General features: G+C 39.9%; 2 protein-coding genes across 2 annotated transcripts; one reads left to right on the top strand and one right to left on the bottom strand.

The window, feature by feature from the left end:
• Nucleotides 1–2,000: 2,000 nt before the first annotated feature.
• LOC103989180 (gibberellin 2-beta-dioxygenase 3) lies at nt 2,001–3,497 on the top strand. Its single transcript, XM_009407969.3, has 3 exons — nt 2,001–2,451; nt 2,542–2,887; nt 2,984–3,497. Exons 1-3 carry the CDS (start codon nt 2,048–2,050, stop codon nt 3,221–3,223), a joined length of 990 nt encoding a protein of 329 aa, XP_009406244.2. The 5' UTR covers nt 2,001–2,047; the 3' UTR covers nt 3,224–3,497.
• Nucleotides 3,498–10,074: 6,577 nt separating this feature from the next.
• On the bottom strand, nt 10,075–14,877 carry LOC135676898 (uncharacterized). The gene is made up of 5 exons (XM_065188596.1): nt 14,564–14,877; nt 14,254–14,397; nt 11,853–12,092; nt 10,506–10,565; nt 10,075–10,408 (listed from the first exon to the last, which is right to left on the bottom strand). Exons 1-5 carry the CDS (start codon nt 14,681–14,683, stop codon nt 10,304–10,306), a joined length of 669 nt encoding a protein of 222 aa, XP_065044668.1. The 5' UTR covers nt 14,684–14,877; the 3' UTR covers nt 10,075–10,303.
• Nucleotides 14,878–15,015: the final 138 nt, after the last annotated feature.

The following is a 15,015-nucleotide window of genomic DNA, read 5'->3' as shown; positions in this document are numbered from 1 at the left end:
TAAACATGGGTTAAAGAATATTATAAAAACTTCAACTAATTGACTTTAATGTAAGAATATAAATTTTGACATTTAAAAAATTGATAAATATTTTTCAAACTATAAAACTTTTAATATTAAAGAATCAAAATAAAAACTAAAACTTTTATTTTTAAGAAAGATAGGGAAACCTACTTTCGTCAGCAAGGTGTAACTTCTCGTCTCTCCCTAGGAGGTTATTAAAGATTTTTTTTTAATATTTATTTAATATAAATTATTTCTATTTAATATACTAACAAATATGATATCACCCTATTTGAAATGCTTAATAGTTATTTCCTAATTTATATTAATAAACAAGAAAAATATATTAAGATTTTTCGTAAGAAAAAAAATAATTCCTAACTTAATTATTTGATTTGATTACACAAATAGTTTTGGTCATAAGGGTCTAAATAAATAATATTACTCTCATTTACACCAAATAAACATATGATTGGAATTTAAAGATTTACTTCTATAACCACATATGAAAATATAAAGAACGCTAAAATTGCTTCTTCCTTAATTATACATTTTTTTTGCGACCAAACCTACTTATTAGAATGAGTTATGTTTGTAAATTAGCGAAAACATTGACCTTTAAATAAGGAAGACTGTAACATCTTACTTGATCGTGTTTTATCCAGAAATGAGGATGATGATAATATCTTATTTTAATCCAAATCGAATGTGGAAGGCCGACATTAGCATATTCATAAAAGCTTAATTAGTATACGATTACTAATATGTGATTACACATTTGCAATCGGAGATCTCAGCGATTACACATTACTCCTTTTTAACCTATAGCACACTCAATACGTGCACAACACGTGGATAGGATGGGTAACGAGTAATAAGCCGATTGCATTCCTTGGTCAAAGCAATCCCTACCAACTCGGAGCATGTGGTTTTTCCTTATGGGTGTCGCGGAGATTCCCCCGGTCAAACAAGAAGGAAGACCACCTCTCCTTTTGACCCCCAAGCCATTCACGCCGAGCTCGGGATGTTGACTTCTGAGGTCCATGGAAGATCTCAGAACCGCATTAATAAAGGCTCGAGAAGACGAGGAGTGTAAGCAAGGTAGGAATCCCTCCATCCCATTACGACACTCCGTGATCAGTGCAATTCCATGGAGAATGACAGCATAAGGAACTTGCTGTGTGTGCGCGGTTGTTTGCAACGACTACTTATCCCTACGTAAAAGAAGGTCAAACTATGACTCACTCTGCGAGTCACGGAGGACAGTGATGGGCACTTCATGGCAGAAAGCTGTGTTGACTTCGGATGCTTCGAAGGTTGCGGCATTTCTTTGTGCATTGATGGTGTGGACTGTGAATGCAATTAATCTGAATCGATTACGTAACCATAAACAAGAAAACATTCCCTTCTTTACGGATCGGCATCTCTACACACGTGAATATTTGGTGAGTTGACTGCCAGCGGATGACTCCATGTTATCCGATATGCTTTTGACTACCGCACTGCATCTTCGAGAAGAGACATTTGATTCATTCAACACCTAATCTTTCCTACTGCGTTAGCATTTTATTTACTCCTATTCTAAGATGTCGTTACCATAGTTTTCAACATGCCGAATCTTTCTTCACCATCAAACCTTGAATGACTATGGATTTCAGTGTATTTTCGGCTATATTCTAAGTCCACTTGAATCCTTAAAATCATTCAATTTGAATTTTTTTATGAGTATACTTAAAATATTAGTCTGATGATATACGAGGATTTGAGAGCGTTGATGGTGCAATAAATGAGACATTTCTTCCAAATATTTTTACTTTTCGTTTCGACCATTCATTTTGGTCAAAATAAAGATTAAGATTAGGATGAGCAATTTTTTAGAATGACTTTGATGCAGTATAATCTACAAGATATAATCTTCTTTTGTCACCGGTATGTATGGTTTGCCTATATAAGGCCTAGGAAACCACTCCTCACTCATGCAAATCCTTCCCCAGCGTTCCAACACAAACACCTTCCTCTGTCCTTACTCTGTTCTTCTACAGCCATGGTGGTCTTAGCCGACGAAGTACTTGATCAGATACCTCTCATTAGGTCTCCGAAACACGGGTCTAACGTCTCCGACATCCCCGTCGTCGACCTATCGATGCCTGGATCCGCGGAAGCTCTCGTCGGGGCCTGCGAAGAGTTGGGTTTCTTTAAGGTCGTCAACCATGGGGTCCCCGTAGAGCTCGCGCAGAGGTTGGAGGCGGAGGCCATCAAGTTCTTCGCCTTGCCTCAGCTGGACAAGGAAAAGTCCGGTCCTCCCAATCCTTTCGGTTATGGGAATAAGACAATTGGTCCTAATGGTGATGTCGGGTGGGTCGAGTACCTCCTCTTTGCCATCACCTCGGCGCCCTTGTCTTATACATCAATGTCCTTCCTCGAGGAACCCTCGGCGTGTTCCTTTCGGTAAGAACAGCAAGAGTAATAAGCACTGCTAAGTTGCCAACCACTGCTTTCTTCTTAGTTTGTTGCTTTGTTTTGTGGACGACGCTGCAGCTCTGCTTTGAAGGAGTACTTACTAGCTATGAGGAAGTTGGCCTCTGACCTGCTAAGGCTGATGGCCGAAGGGCTAAAGATCGAACCAAGAGATGCTTTTAGCAGGTTAGTGATGGGTGAACAGAGTGATGGAATATTTAGGCTGAATCACTACCCAAAATGCCCTATTCTGGAGAAGCTCAACTGCAGCTTGACTGGTTTCGGGGAGCACACAGACCCGCAGATCATCTCCGTCTTAAGATCGAACAGTAGCACCGGCCTGCAGATATCGCTGAAGGATGGGAGCTGGGTTGCAGTCCCACCAGACCAAGAATCCTTCTTCATCAACGTCGGCGACGCTCTCCAGGCAAGAATCTAACCCATCCATCTTATCGATCATTCTATGTTCTTCTTCCCTGTAGCCCTCAGCTATAAGACTGTGTATGTGATGGCTGGTACGCAGGTTCTGACGAATGGGAGGTTCAGGAGCGTGAGGCACAGGGTGTTGGCCAACGGTTTGAAGTCGAGGGTGTCGATGATCTACTTCTTTGGGCCATCTCCCGCAGAGAGGATTGCACCATTGCCACAGCTGATGGGGGAAGGGGAGCAGAGCAAGTACAGGGAGTTCACATGGGGCGAGTACAAGAAGGCTTCCTATAAATCAAGGCTGAGCGACGACAGGCTCGGCCAGTTCGAGAAGTAGGAGGAGGCCATTGATGCTTCGCTGGTGCTGCCGTGCCGTGCCTTGCCGTGCCGTTCTGTGCTAGCTTTCCTGCGCTCAGCTTTTGGGTCGGTCAAAAGGCAGGCGCGGGTACATGGCTTTGCTCTTTTCTCACCAAATTTAGCAACAAATATGTTCTCCTTGTTTCTTTCTTTTCCTCCTCTTCCTCCCTTCTCCTCCTCCTTAGGAGAAGCCTTTTTCTCATGTACAAATCCAACCCTTTTACTACTAAATCCTCAGAGAGGTCCTTCTCAAACCTAAGTGTCCACATCCTTCTTTTAATAATTCTAACACATTGTATTATTTACTCTCTCTCTCTCTCTCTCTCTCTCTCTCTCGAGAGAGAGAGAGAGAGAGAGAGAGAGAGAGATATATATATATATATATATATATATATATCTGTTTATCAGGCCAGTCAAATTAGTGTCATAAAAGCTGGTTGTCTTGCCATGAAGCAGCCTATCTATAGTCGTACAGGAAGAAGGCATGGTTTCTCCTCCGGGGGACGAGTTGCAGCAGCAAGCTGGCTGGGAGCAACTGGCCATGCTTACACCAGACAGATCAATAAATATGGTGGTGGTTAGGGTTCAAAGATGGATAACAAGACATTTATGTGTGTGTCGAAGTTTTGGATCTTCATGAAGAACTCAGATGAGGACCTCCTTTAGACCATTGGCTACTACCTCAAGTTGTGGTGGTCTATTTGTTTGTCAATGGAGTCAACACAGTGTAGACCCCTGGCACATGCAAGTACTGATTGAAACCCTCTTAACTCGCCATATTGATGGTTAGGCTACAAAGCTCCATCCATCCTCTTCCAATACCACCTTGCTTTATGACACTCGAAAGAGTATTGGACTCATGGCGAAGAAGGAAGAAGAAGCTACTGTGCATGCATGACTCTGATCATATTGCGTCGAACATTTGTCTCCACCTGCCATAATCCTGGAGATGATGAAGGTTCTGTGGACAAAATGCACATCCCACGAATGATATGAATAATAACGAACATGACACAGGAAGAAAGAGAGAACTATTATGATGTGATTAGACTTGTAGATTACTTGCAAATGATCTAATCACTTGATCATTATTCGAGCAATATCTTTTTTATAACTAGATGAACATTTCAACCCGTTAGGGTTCGTTCATTTCAATCCACTTGTAGCTTCGAAAACATCATGAAATTCCTCGGAAGAAGATACATAAAAGACCCTAATATTTGATCCAATTGCAGCATGACTGGTCGTCCATCGTTTTCATGGTCGATTATTTTCGATATAATAGTTATACAGCAAGTTGACATTCCAAAACATACTTGAGTTGGGAGATGCAATGATTGCCGAGTGCTTCATCGAATTGGATAAGATCAAAATCATATGGGAAATATATATATAAATGAACTAATTATTTGCTCAGATCTACATGGCAATTTTGTTTTCTTTCTCTCCATGGCCAATTAGTCCTGGCAATTTGCAGACTAGTAGCTATTTCTGCAACAAGAATTACAGTGACTATGGCTTCATTAGTACAATTTGTTACATATATAGTAGTCCATACTTTGGCAAGGCATCGGTGCATGCAGCACTTGCTTCCACATAATTAACTCAGATGTAAAAGAAGGTATGTGGTAACATGCACGGTTGGAGTTGCATGCAGTGTTCCTCGTATTTTTACCATGAGCATGCACAGGGAGGGACATGCAACCACTACCTAAAACTTCATCACATCTCCTGCATTCTCACTATATAGTGTGGCACGTACCATGGTCTGCATGCGTTGTTGCAGTGTCCGACGTACCACAACTCATGCGTGCAACACGTTGGAACATGGCAAATGGCATGGTGGTGGTTTTCAGGGACGAAAACTTAGTCCCCGTCCCACGCAAGTATATGATAGGGAATAAAGAGACGTGAACGGTGGATTCACTTTCACCACTACAGTAATTAGGGCAGAAGAGCTCAAGTACCTCCCCTGCCGTGCGGCCCAGCAGCGAGAAAGGTCAACCACGATTGGAAAGGTCAAACAAACAAATAAGCCCTTGAAGGACCACAGATTTCACCCTAGTCAACCACGATTTCGGAAAAGGTCAAACAAACAAATGAGCCCAAACAAACAGTGCCCCGTATGATCATCCTTCACTGAGAAGGAAAGGAACTAACCATCCATCGTTATAAATGAGCCCTCGAAGGACCACGGATTAAGATAGGAGCCATCAATCTCTTACCATTGACCGTGCAAGTATAAAAGCTGACCCTCGAAACCTAAAAGGGGGATAAGAAAAAATTAATACTATTCTCATTCCTGCTACTGACTTTACCAACGGAGGGGTCGAGTCAAGAACTCTCTCGATGCTAACCTCTTATGAAAGAACCTGAGTGAAGCCAAGGCACACCTTGGTTCAACTCTAGAATCCCGAGGAAGCTCCAACCACCTCGAGCGAACAAGTAGCACCTTAGGATCGTGCTAGTCGATTCGTCCCACCCCATCAACATCTGAGAGTGATAGGAGGGCTTCTAGGATGAGCTTGCGTCTTTAGGACGAATGTGACTATGCCGACTCTCAAGTCAATAGTATTGAGATTATAATAATATGAGTGATAGTATGAGTGATTGTACTCCTCAATCAGTTTTTAGATTTTGATACCAAGGATGTTCTATATGAGTACTCTACTATTTGATATCAAACTTATAAGTTTAGAAATTTCAGATCTAGGATAGCCGGTCATCGGGAGTGACAATCAATCTTACGAGGACTATTGAGTATTGATAAAGGATCATCCACTCTCGGTGTTATGAGAGAAATATCTCATGTATTCTTGCTCAGACAAATCCCTAACTATGGTCATTCGGATTGAGAGAGAAAGAGTTCTTCGAAATAATCCAATTAGAGCAAGACTCGAGTAGAAACCATATGAGTTTGATAGCACTATACCCTGATCTCTAGGATATTAGATGGATGAGAGACTATAGGTACATAGTAACTGAGGATAAATATGTCCAAAGAATTGGATTTCCCCTGTATTATTTGGGGGCTGCGGTGTAGTAGCATAGTACATTCATAGTCGATGGCTCAAAAGGAGTTCTGATAGGTATGACTCATGGCTAGCTCGATATTAAGCTTAAAGGGTCACACACATATGGTAGGCATTGCATCGAGTAGAGGTTCAGATATAAGATATCCATCGGAGCCCATATTTTATTGGATATTTAATAAGCCCATAAATTATTAGATCCTATGGACTAGATACAATAATAGCTAATAAAAGATTATTGGATAGAGATTCACTAATCTAAGAGACTTGGGTAGTTAGATGGAGATCAAATACCCAATAGGATAAGATCCATAAGGGTTAAGTAGACAGTGGACCTCTATAAATAGGAGGGGATCAAAAACTCATAAACCTAGAGACTTCTTAGTTACCATATCCTATTCTCCTCTCTCGTTCTCCTCCTCAGATAGTAGGTGTGAAGATTTGGATAGTGATTTGGGAAGCATCATCCCAGCCTTGCTATATAGATCACCGCTAGAGAGGAGGGCGCTTGACCTCCTTCATCCTCTCCTACAGATCTGCAGGCATTCAGGGATATAAGATCTCCCTACATAAAACACAACTATCTCACACGTGGATTTAGGTTTCATGAGTTTTTGTGTACCAATCTTTGCACGACAATGAACACCTTTTTGAAAAATTTGAGGTTTTTATTTTCTATTCTTCCACTGCGCATATGATGGCACCCCTAGATTTTCCTATAATTTTTATCATTATGAGATGATAGGTTCATCTCAAATCACCTTAATGACTTGATAAATACCAATTATAGGTTGCCCTACAAACTAATTACATAAGTGATTACACATGCAATACATTATATAATTTCTTTTGATTATTATTATTATTAAAATATTATTTATATATATATATATATATATATATATATATATATATATATATATATATATATATATATATATATATATATATATTGAATGTGTTATGGTCGGTAGCGAAACACTCGCACTAAGTGCTCATTGAGAATGTCTGTGATATAGTCTTGCAATATGTGACTCTTCTTGAGTCATGTGTGCACAATTCTAAAAATGATTAAGAGAAAGTGCTTCAAGTGTTTGCTAAATGGGCTAACCTGTAATAAGACCATAACAGTAAATTATTGGTAACAGTAAATTAGTGAGCCTTTGTAGCAGAAGGAAATATCATATAATATTTTCTTTTAGGTAAATTGTTACCATTGGGTAATCGCTATATCATCCGAGCCCGATCATGTCATCTGAGTTGACAGTGACATGGTGAGCTGCAATTGGGGGTGAGTTCTCCCCTTATCAGTATGAATATGAATATGTTAGATTTTCCTATTCTAACTAACGTGAGGAAAGTTATTATTATGTATTATAACCTTGTAATTCTCTTTCGCAATGAGGTGGAAGTGGATGCTACAAACTACATGTGGGTAGTGGTCAGGCTTTAGATAGATAGACTTTTTTATAGGCCAAATTCGATCATTAGTTAGATTGTCAAAATTATTTCGATCTAATTTATTTTTTTTAATATTATTAAGTATTGTTAATACACAGATACCATCTACCCGGTTGATTTTCTATCGGGAGAGCAAATGTTATGGATAGGACAAAGAAAGTTATTAGGAGAGGTGGTTCGTTAGGAGCGGTGAAGTTTAGTTCGGGAGTTGGATGATCCCCTTTGTTGAGTAGTCTTCTAGCTATGCTTTTGGGCTACGTCAATGACCTTGCATAACAATTCTACGTTAGGAGTGTCCCGACTCGACTCCCCTGATGCTTAAGTCAGGAAAACAAAGAAGGAGAAAGACAACAGTATTAGTAGTGTAATTAAGTGAGTAAAGAGTCTCTTTTGCCTACTCACCCCAGCTTAGCTCGGGGCATGACTTTTATACCTGGGCATTGGGTGGAGTAGACATGCCTTCATTGAGACCCTTATTACCTTATATAGCCAAAACATTTAATGCGAGTGGCTTGTCGACATGTGCTCCCGGGAACAACATCTGGGGACTATTAGCATGACACCTTCGGTCAGGCTTTCTTGCTTCTTTGGGTTAGGCAAGGCATGGTCCTCTTATCATTCGTTTGGAAGAGAAGGTTGATAAAGCCGAGCCATGATATCAATCATTAATGCGGAGCCAAGTTTATTTTCTTAACTGTGAGATCATTGAGGAGCGGGTCCTGTGAGCTCACTTCAGGAAGTCAAGGTTGGCGATATGACATTCTGTTAGCATTCGTAGGGAGTAGGTGGTTCCAGGCTTTCGTTTAGATGTTACCTATGTGGCACGGGAAGCTAGAGGGTATCGAGATTTATCCTTATCAAGTATGATGAACTTGGAATATAAAAAAAATTTCTTAAAGGGGGCATATATCCTGTATCCCGAATATTTCTTCATGCCAAATTTTATGTCAAGAGCGTGTCCAATAAAACATGTTGGACGACCAAATTAGCATACGAGCATAAAAAGTCCACAATTGTTTTGTGATTTATGAATGTGAAAACATATTAAAGTAATCTATTTTCTACACATCTTTCTTTTTTTTTGTAATTAGCGTATATGTTCTTTAGATATTCTGTTGATGTGGCATGTCTAACAAAGTATTCATCGGACATGTAGTATGTCCAATAAACATTAATTGGATTGCGTGTATGAAATCATGATTAACCCAAAATAATGACCATATGGCTCGTTATGTTAACGGTAGAGAAGCCAAATTAAATAACTTGGCGCCGACAGGTGACAATTATTGGAGGCAAAGTAGCTTGTCATGCCGAAGTGCCTCCTTTTCATGACGTTTGGTGTTGAGCTTAGAGAGGCTACTGAACCCAAACGCATGTGTCAACCTCGGAATGCAATTGAAAGCTCTTGAGATCATTATGGACGGAAGACAGAGCAAGCTCCCCCACGACGCAAACCTTTTTGACTTCTCCAGAACAAAGAGAGCAGAAAGCTTTCTTGTGCTGCCCTCAACCTTCCAAGGGAAGAACCAATGAGCTCAATCCGACACCCATGCTCACGTTTCTGTCTCCGAAAGCGACCGCCACGGCGCAGCAAACTTCCCGAGGGAAGAATGTAACTCGGTGTCACGCCCATGTCGACCGTTCTGCCTGTGATGGCAACAGCCACGGTGCGGCAGGAAACGACGACCGAGACATCACATACACACACACTGCCATATCTTCTTCGCCAGCTTGCTTCGTGGCTGCGGAGAGTCAAAGACAGCGAAGTCAGTGGGCGCGCGCGAGTTGGGATCGATAGCCGATTGCCATCTGTTCCTCCCAAAACATTTGCAGTTCTTTGAAATCGTACCGAGTGCGAGGACGAGGCTTGCGATTGGAACCCCTCAGGGTTTTGACTGGTCTTGAGGTTTGACTTCGTCGTCGTCGTCCCCATCGTTGTCCCCATCGTTGCTCGGGACTGAATGTTTGACATGAGTATCGCACTCCAAAGGCGGAAAAAGTTTAGATTCTCTGGATTCTTTTCCTTTTTTAGTTTGATTTTCCAAAAAGAATTTTTAGTATAATGAGGCATAGTAGATTGCTTCCGAATCATACATAATTAAAGGCTTAGAATTGATTTCTCGCCAAGAAAAATACATAAGAAAAGAACATTGACCTCATTGTCCGTAGACAGATTAATGCAGGCTGACGGACATGTAGATCGTGATTCGATTGGTGCAATGGAGCTATTAAAGCACCGTGCAATTTTGATATGGTTGGAAATGGATCGGCAGAAGACTCGTCTCTTAACGTTGGAACTTGAGAATCCACAGTTCAATCAGAAATAAAAGATACTCTCTCACTCAGGAAGCACCAAAAACACTTTAATTACCAACAAGTTATAGCTCCCAGGCATCGAACGTGGAAGGAGCATGGAATACTGCAAATATAAACACATGCAAGGCCACCTAAGGTGCGACAGTCGCAAGGATAACCACGGCATAAGTTCAAGAACAGTTCAGCCCATGCTGGCGATAAGAGTAGACGCTCAAAAGAACCACAGCAGTGATTACAGAGATCAGGATTTTTCATGGGCAATTTTTCAGTGGGTCAGCTGTTTTCCCAGATCTTGCATCAGACCAAGCTTTGGCTATTGTTCGTTTCATCTCATCATCACCTTCCTCGTACATGTTCTGCAAAGAGGCCAAAGTAGCAAAACTAAAATGCAAACCTACACAACTAAACTTGACCAAAGAGGCGACGGTAGTTAAGAGTGAATGAAGAACTCACCTTCATCAAATCCATGATTCCTGCCATTGGGTCCTTATCTTTGTCCAGGTTCGACTTTAGCTGCAAATCATCAAGTAAATTTAGCCCAGACGAGTTTGTAATAGGTATATCAGAAGGTTTAGAGGCCGGCCTTGAAAATGACTTTTGTTTGACTAGGAAAATATCATTGTTAGGGAACAAAAAAATTAAAAGGAAAAGAAGATCAGTGCTCGAATTCCGATGTCAAGTCCCAAGGTCACTTTAGAAAGAAAATTCTGATAATATTAAGATTGCATTGTCAGCAACATCCACACACACAAAAGAAAAGATAGTGGTGAGGTGCAGGATTAATGTGAAAAACATAGTAAAATAGCGTTCTGAACAGGAGCTACATTGTTTTCTCAGAATTTAACGAGAAATGTTGTCATGAATTTCACTTTCTTTTTTATAAGCATGTGATGTTCCAAGGAGAAAACATAAACAGTTCAATAAGCACAGTAACCAATACAGACCAACACCATAAACTTGTGGAGGTGGCTATGCACCTAAGTGAATTTCCCACACACACACAAGGGAAAACACAAATTGCCCATATGCAAGCACATAAACCTACATGCATAAAGAAGTCAATCATCTTATTTGTGTGAGTTAGGCACCTAGCTAGATGCTTTATAGAGACCTATGGCACACATATAAAACTTGTTAAACCGAGCAAGGCTGCCATGGAAATACATGTCCTTGAGAACAAACATTCAGTCTGCCTGATGCAAGCTGACCTATTTCGTTCAGAAATTTTGGTTGCAAAGTGAGAAGACCAACAGTGTAAAAAGAGAAGCGAGAGGAGATCTAATGGCATAATTTTTGCAAACAGAGGTGACTAGTGCAATAGTCAAATCATAGTAATATCACAATTAAGCTCAACAAACATACAAGAAGTGATAGAAAAGGAATTAATCCCCATCAGAACCAACCATATTCCAGAAAATAGGCCATAAATCTTAGATCCAATCAAATTAGGTGCTAGAGCTCCTAAATCTTAAAACAGACTTAAGCAACTCTATATCTGTTTCTAAATCTTAACAACGGACTTAAAAATACATTTTGCTGACTAAAAGAAACATCCACAAAGAGTAATGATTCAACACACCTTGAAAAAGATTATTACACCATAAGTTACAAAATAAGAAAATGCATGATGACTATTTCATTCATGCTAGATGACTCATGGCAAATAAATGTAGTAATGCATGTAATGGGAAGTTCAAATGACAATATCTTATAAATGAATGCGTATTTTCCCCAGTAAAATAAAACAAAATGAATTAAGTTTACCATGCGAATATCTAATAAATTATCAGAATTGAGTACCTTGTCTTCCTTAAGGTGCAGGTCTAACCAGTTTCCCTTGGAAGCTTTAACAAGTGTAACTATGACTTTATTGGGCTTGACCACTAGCTTACACTTCTCAGGCAATATCTCCTTGTTCAATTTTGGAATGGAAAATCGATAATTCTTGCCATGGATGTCATGGAATTTGATGTCAACAGACATTGGCTTAAAAACTGTATCCACCTTCTCTTGCTCTGCATCTTCAATAGATATATAAATCTGAAGCAAAAGTATAAATCTTCGCACTTTTAGAGTAGTCAAACAAAGAATTAGACTCGAAAATAGGAATATGAAGTGAAATGAAAGATGGGAAAATAAATCAGTGGTCAATGTAATCCAGTTTGCATGTTAACATGTAGAAAGTTCTGTCGTCGAAATTCGGGACACTAATAACAAGATTAAACAATATAAGGGAAGCATAATGTCCGAGCCTCCTACCAACATGAGGTATGAGGTTTATATAATCATACCCTTACAAGCAGAGAGGTGTTTACACAACACCAATAGCAGCTGCTAGTAAATTAAATAATCCAAAATTATAATAAGAAGAAAAACAAGGTCTCAATGTGTTGACCAAATCCCTATACCTTTTTTACATTAGCTCTAGAACTCATCAGACCAAACACTGGAGTATACCATCTGCTATTACACAAATAATTATCACCCACAACACATGGAATCAAACAAAAAACTTTTTTTGCAGGAGATATTACAGGCGGTTATTTCCTACGAAAGCTAATTAGCTGTTATCAGTATCACAATAATCTTGACCTTGAAGTTTACAGATGCCAAAAGCTTCCATTAATGCAGGCACAACCATTCAGATTTACAGTTTCTTTTTCTTTACTTCTTACAACCTTCAACAATCCTTTTGTTTTCAAATCTGTACTTGATGTACTAAGAAATCAATCTACATAAGAGGCTGACATCCGACTTGCATGCTAACATGTAGAAAGTTCTGTCACTGAAATTCGGAACACCAATAACAGGATAAAAAAAATAAACGGGAAGCATAATGTCCAAGCCTCCTACCAACATGAGGTATGAGGTTTATACAATCATACCCTTACAAGCAGAGAGGTGTTTCCACAACACCACTAGCAGCAGCTAGTAAATTAAATAATCTAAAATCATAATAAGAAGAAAAACAAGGTCTCAATGTGTTGACCAAGTCCCTATACCTTTTTGACATTAGCTCTAGAACTCATCAGACCAAACACTAAAGTATACCATCTTCTAATACAAAAATAATCATCACCCACAACACATGGAATAAAAAAAAAACGTTTTTGCAGGAGATGTTACAGGCGGTTATTTTCTATGAAAGCTAATTAGCTGTTATCTGCATCACAATAATCTTGACCTTGAAGTTTACAGATGTCAAAAGTTTCCATTAATGCAGGCACAACCATTCAGGTTTACAGTTTTTTTTTTTTCTTCAATTCTTACAACCTTCAACAATCCTTTTCTATTCAAATCTGTACTGGATGTATTAATAAATCTATCTACATAAGAGGCTGATATCAGGTGCAAACTGCCCTCATGAAAGCTCTCAGTAGGGTTGGGGCCTTCACAATTTTAGTTCTGCTACATGGCTTGCCTGAAATTCATGAGGTAAGGATAGGGAATAATGAGAATGCACAATCACATTTTTCATGGTTCATCTTATCAGACTCCTGGACAAAGTTGCTCGTATTTTTAAGCATCCAATGTCAATCATCCTACAAACTTAGATTTTAGAAGAAGAGTTTCATACTTTCATCTTCCTATGTCTGTGATTATGAAAGCTCTTTATAACCAATAAATCTTTTATGTCAATTATCAAAGACAATCTAATTTAGGCAACAACAGTGAGCAAGGCCCATGCTAAGCACGTCATGAACCACATGTACTGCATTTTGCATGATGTCATATGCTTTTGAAGTGGATGTCACACCATGTCAGTCGTCCTACCAAGGTAGAAAGCTTTCACATGGACATAGGGTACAGATAATCACCCAGAGTTCATGGTTGAAAATCCATCCAATTTCAATATTACTTCAAACTTTCACCTCACCCCATTCTCCATAATACATCATCTTACGATGGTATGAAATGGATCTATTTGATTCACAATTTCTGAATACACCGAACACACCATGACAAACATCAAACAGTCTGTAGGGTAATTCGATGAGTAAAAATATCAAATATAGTGTACGCATTCTGAATCCTCAATCTACGTGCAGGAGAGCACACGCAAAACAGAAATCAAATTATCAGTGTCATCAGCAATAACAAAATTAAACCAAATTAGAATATGTGAGGAAGGAAGAAATAAACCGAATAAAAAAAAATAAAGGTCGAGTTTGCTGAATTGAAACAGAAAAGACGGACCTACCTTGATTTTATCGTTGTCTTGATCCCAACTAAACGATCCAAGAGTGACATAGCTTCTGTTCACAGCATCAACATTAACGGGTACCTTTTCCGCAGCGACTGCAGCCTGCCGTGCCGCTGCAGTCACAGCAGTCACCCTCGACAACTGCCAGAACAACCAATCCAATCCACCAAGACAACTGAGTCATAGACCTACAGAACCCTATTCGAGTATGCAACATCGGAATGGTGTGCTAAGAAGCCACACCAAAAGTGGAATAATCGGAAAGGAACGGACAACGGATGGAACGGGGAAGAGCAAGTGAGGATACCTTGGCGTCCAGGTCACGGATCTCGGAGGAAAGGAGGGATAGGACACGGGGCCTCTTGGCGATGCTCTCGAGGTGCCTCAGCTCATCCAAGTCCAGCCTCAGCTGCTGCTCCTCCGCCATCGCCCTCCGCTTCTCTTTCTTGGACAGCTTCTACTCCGACACGCTTTCGTCACGATCGCTTGCTCGCTTCGGCTTCTCCGCGAAGGGATGCAATCGGAGATTTGGGGGCCGGTGAGATGGTGGGCTAATAACGTGGACCAGCGAGGACGGCTACCTCCTAATTTCCAGAGTTTTCGGTCACCAGGAAGGGCGGGAAGATTCTGGAGAAGAGAGTGGAACCATATGTACACGTGTGATCGTACCAATCAATCCTGTAGATATTTCTTATTTCAATAGCAAAATCACATATATATATATATATATATATATATATATAGCTTAGGATGAACCAA

This window comes from Musa acuminata, chromosome BXJ1-6 (genome assembly GCF_036884655.1).
Source record: "Musa acuminata AAA Group cultivar baxijiao chromosome BXJ1-6, Cavendish_Baxijiao_AAA, whole genome shotgun sequence".
Classification (NCBI taxonomy): Eukaryota; Viridiplantae; Streptophyta; class Magnoliopsida; order Zingiberales; family Musaceae; genus Musa; species Musa acuminata.
This window is presented reverse-complemented; position numbering and strand designations above follow the sequence as displayed.

Excerpts from the sequence above, each read along its gene's own strand:
- LOC103989180 (XM_009407969.3), top strand. The coding sequence starts at position 2,048 with ATGGTGGTCTTAGCCGACGAAGTACTTGATCAGATACCTCTCATTAGG. Across the intron at positions 2,452-2,541 it reads CCCTCGGCGTGTTCCTTTCG|CTCTGCTTTGAAGGAGTACT; the intron begins GTAAGAACAGCA and ends ACGACGCTGCAG. Across the intron at positions 2,888-2,983 it reads ACGTCGGCGACGCTCTCCAG|GTTCTGACGAATGGGAGGTT; the intron begins GCAAGAATCTAA and ends GCTGGTACGCAG.
- LOC135676898 (XM_065188596.1), bottom strand. The coding sequence starts at position 14,683 with ATGGCGGAGGAGCAGCAGCTGAGGCTGGACTTGGATGAGCTGAGGCAC. Across the intron at positions 14,398-14,563 it reads TCCGTGACCTGGACGCCAAG|TTGTCGAGGGTGACTGCTGT; the intron begins GTATCCTCACTT and ends TTGTTCTGGCAG. Across the intron at positions 12,093-14,253 it reads AAGACAACGATAAAATCAAG|ATTTATATATCTATTGAAGA; the intron begins GTAGGTCCGTCT and ends CTTTTGCTTCAG.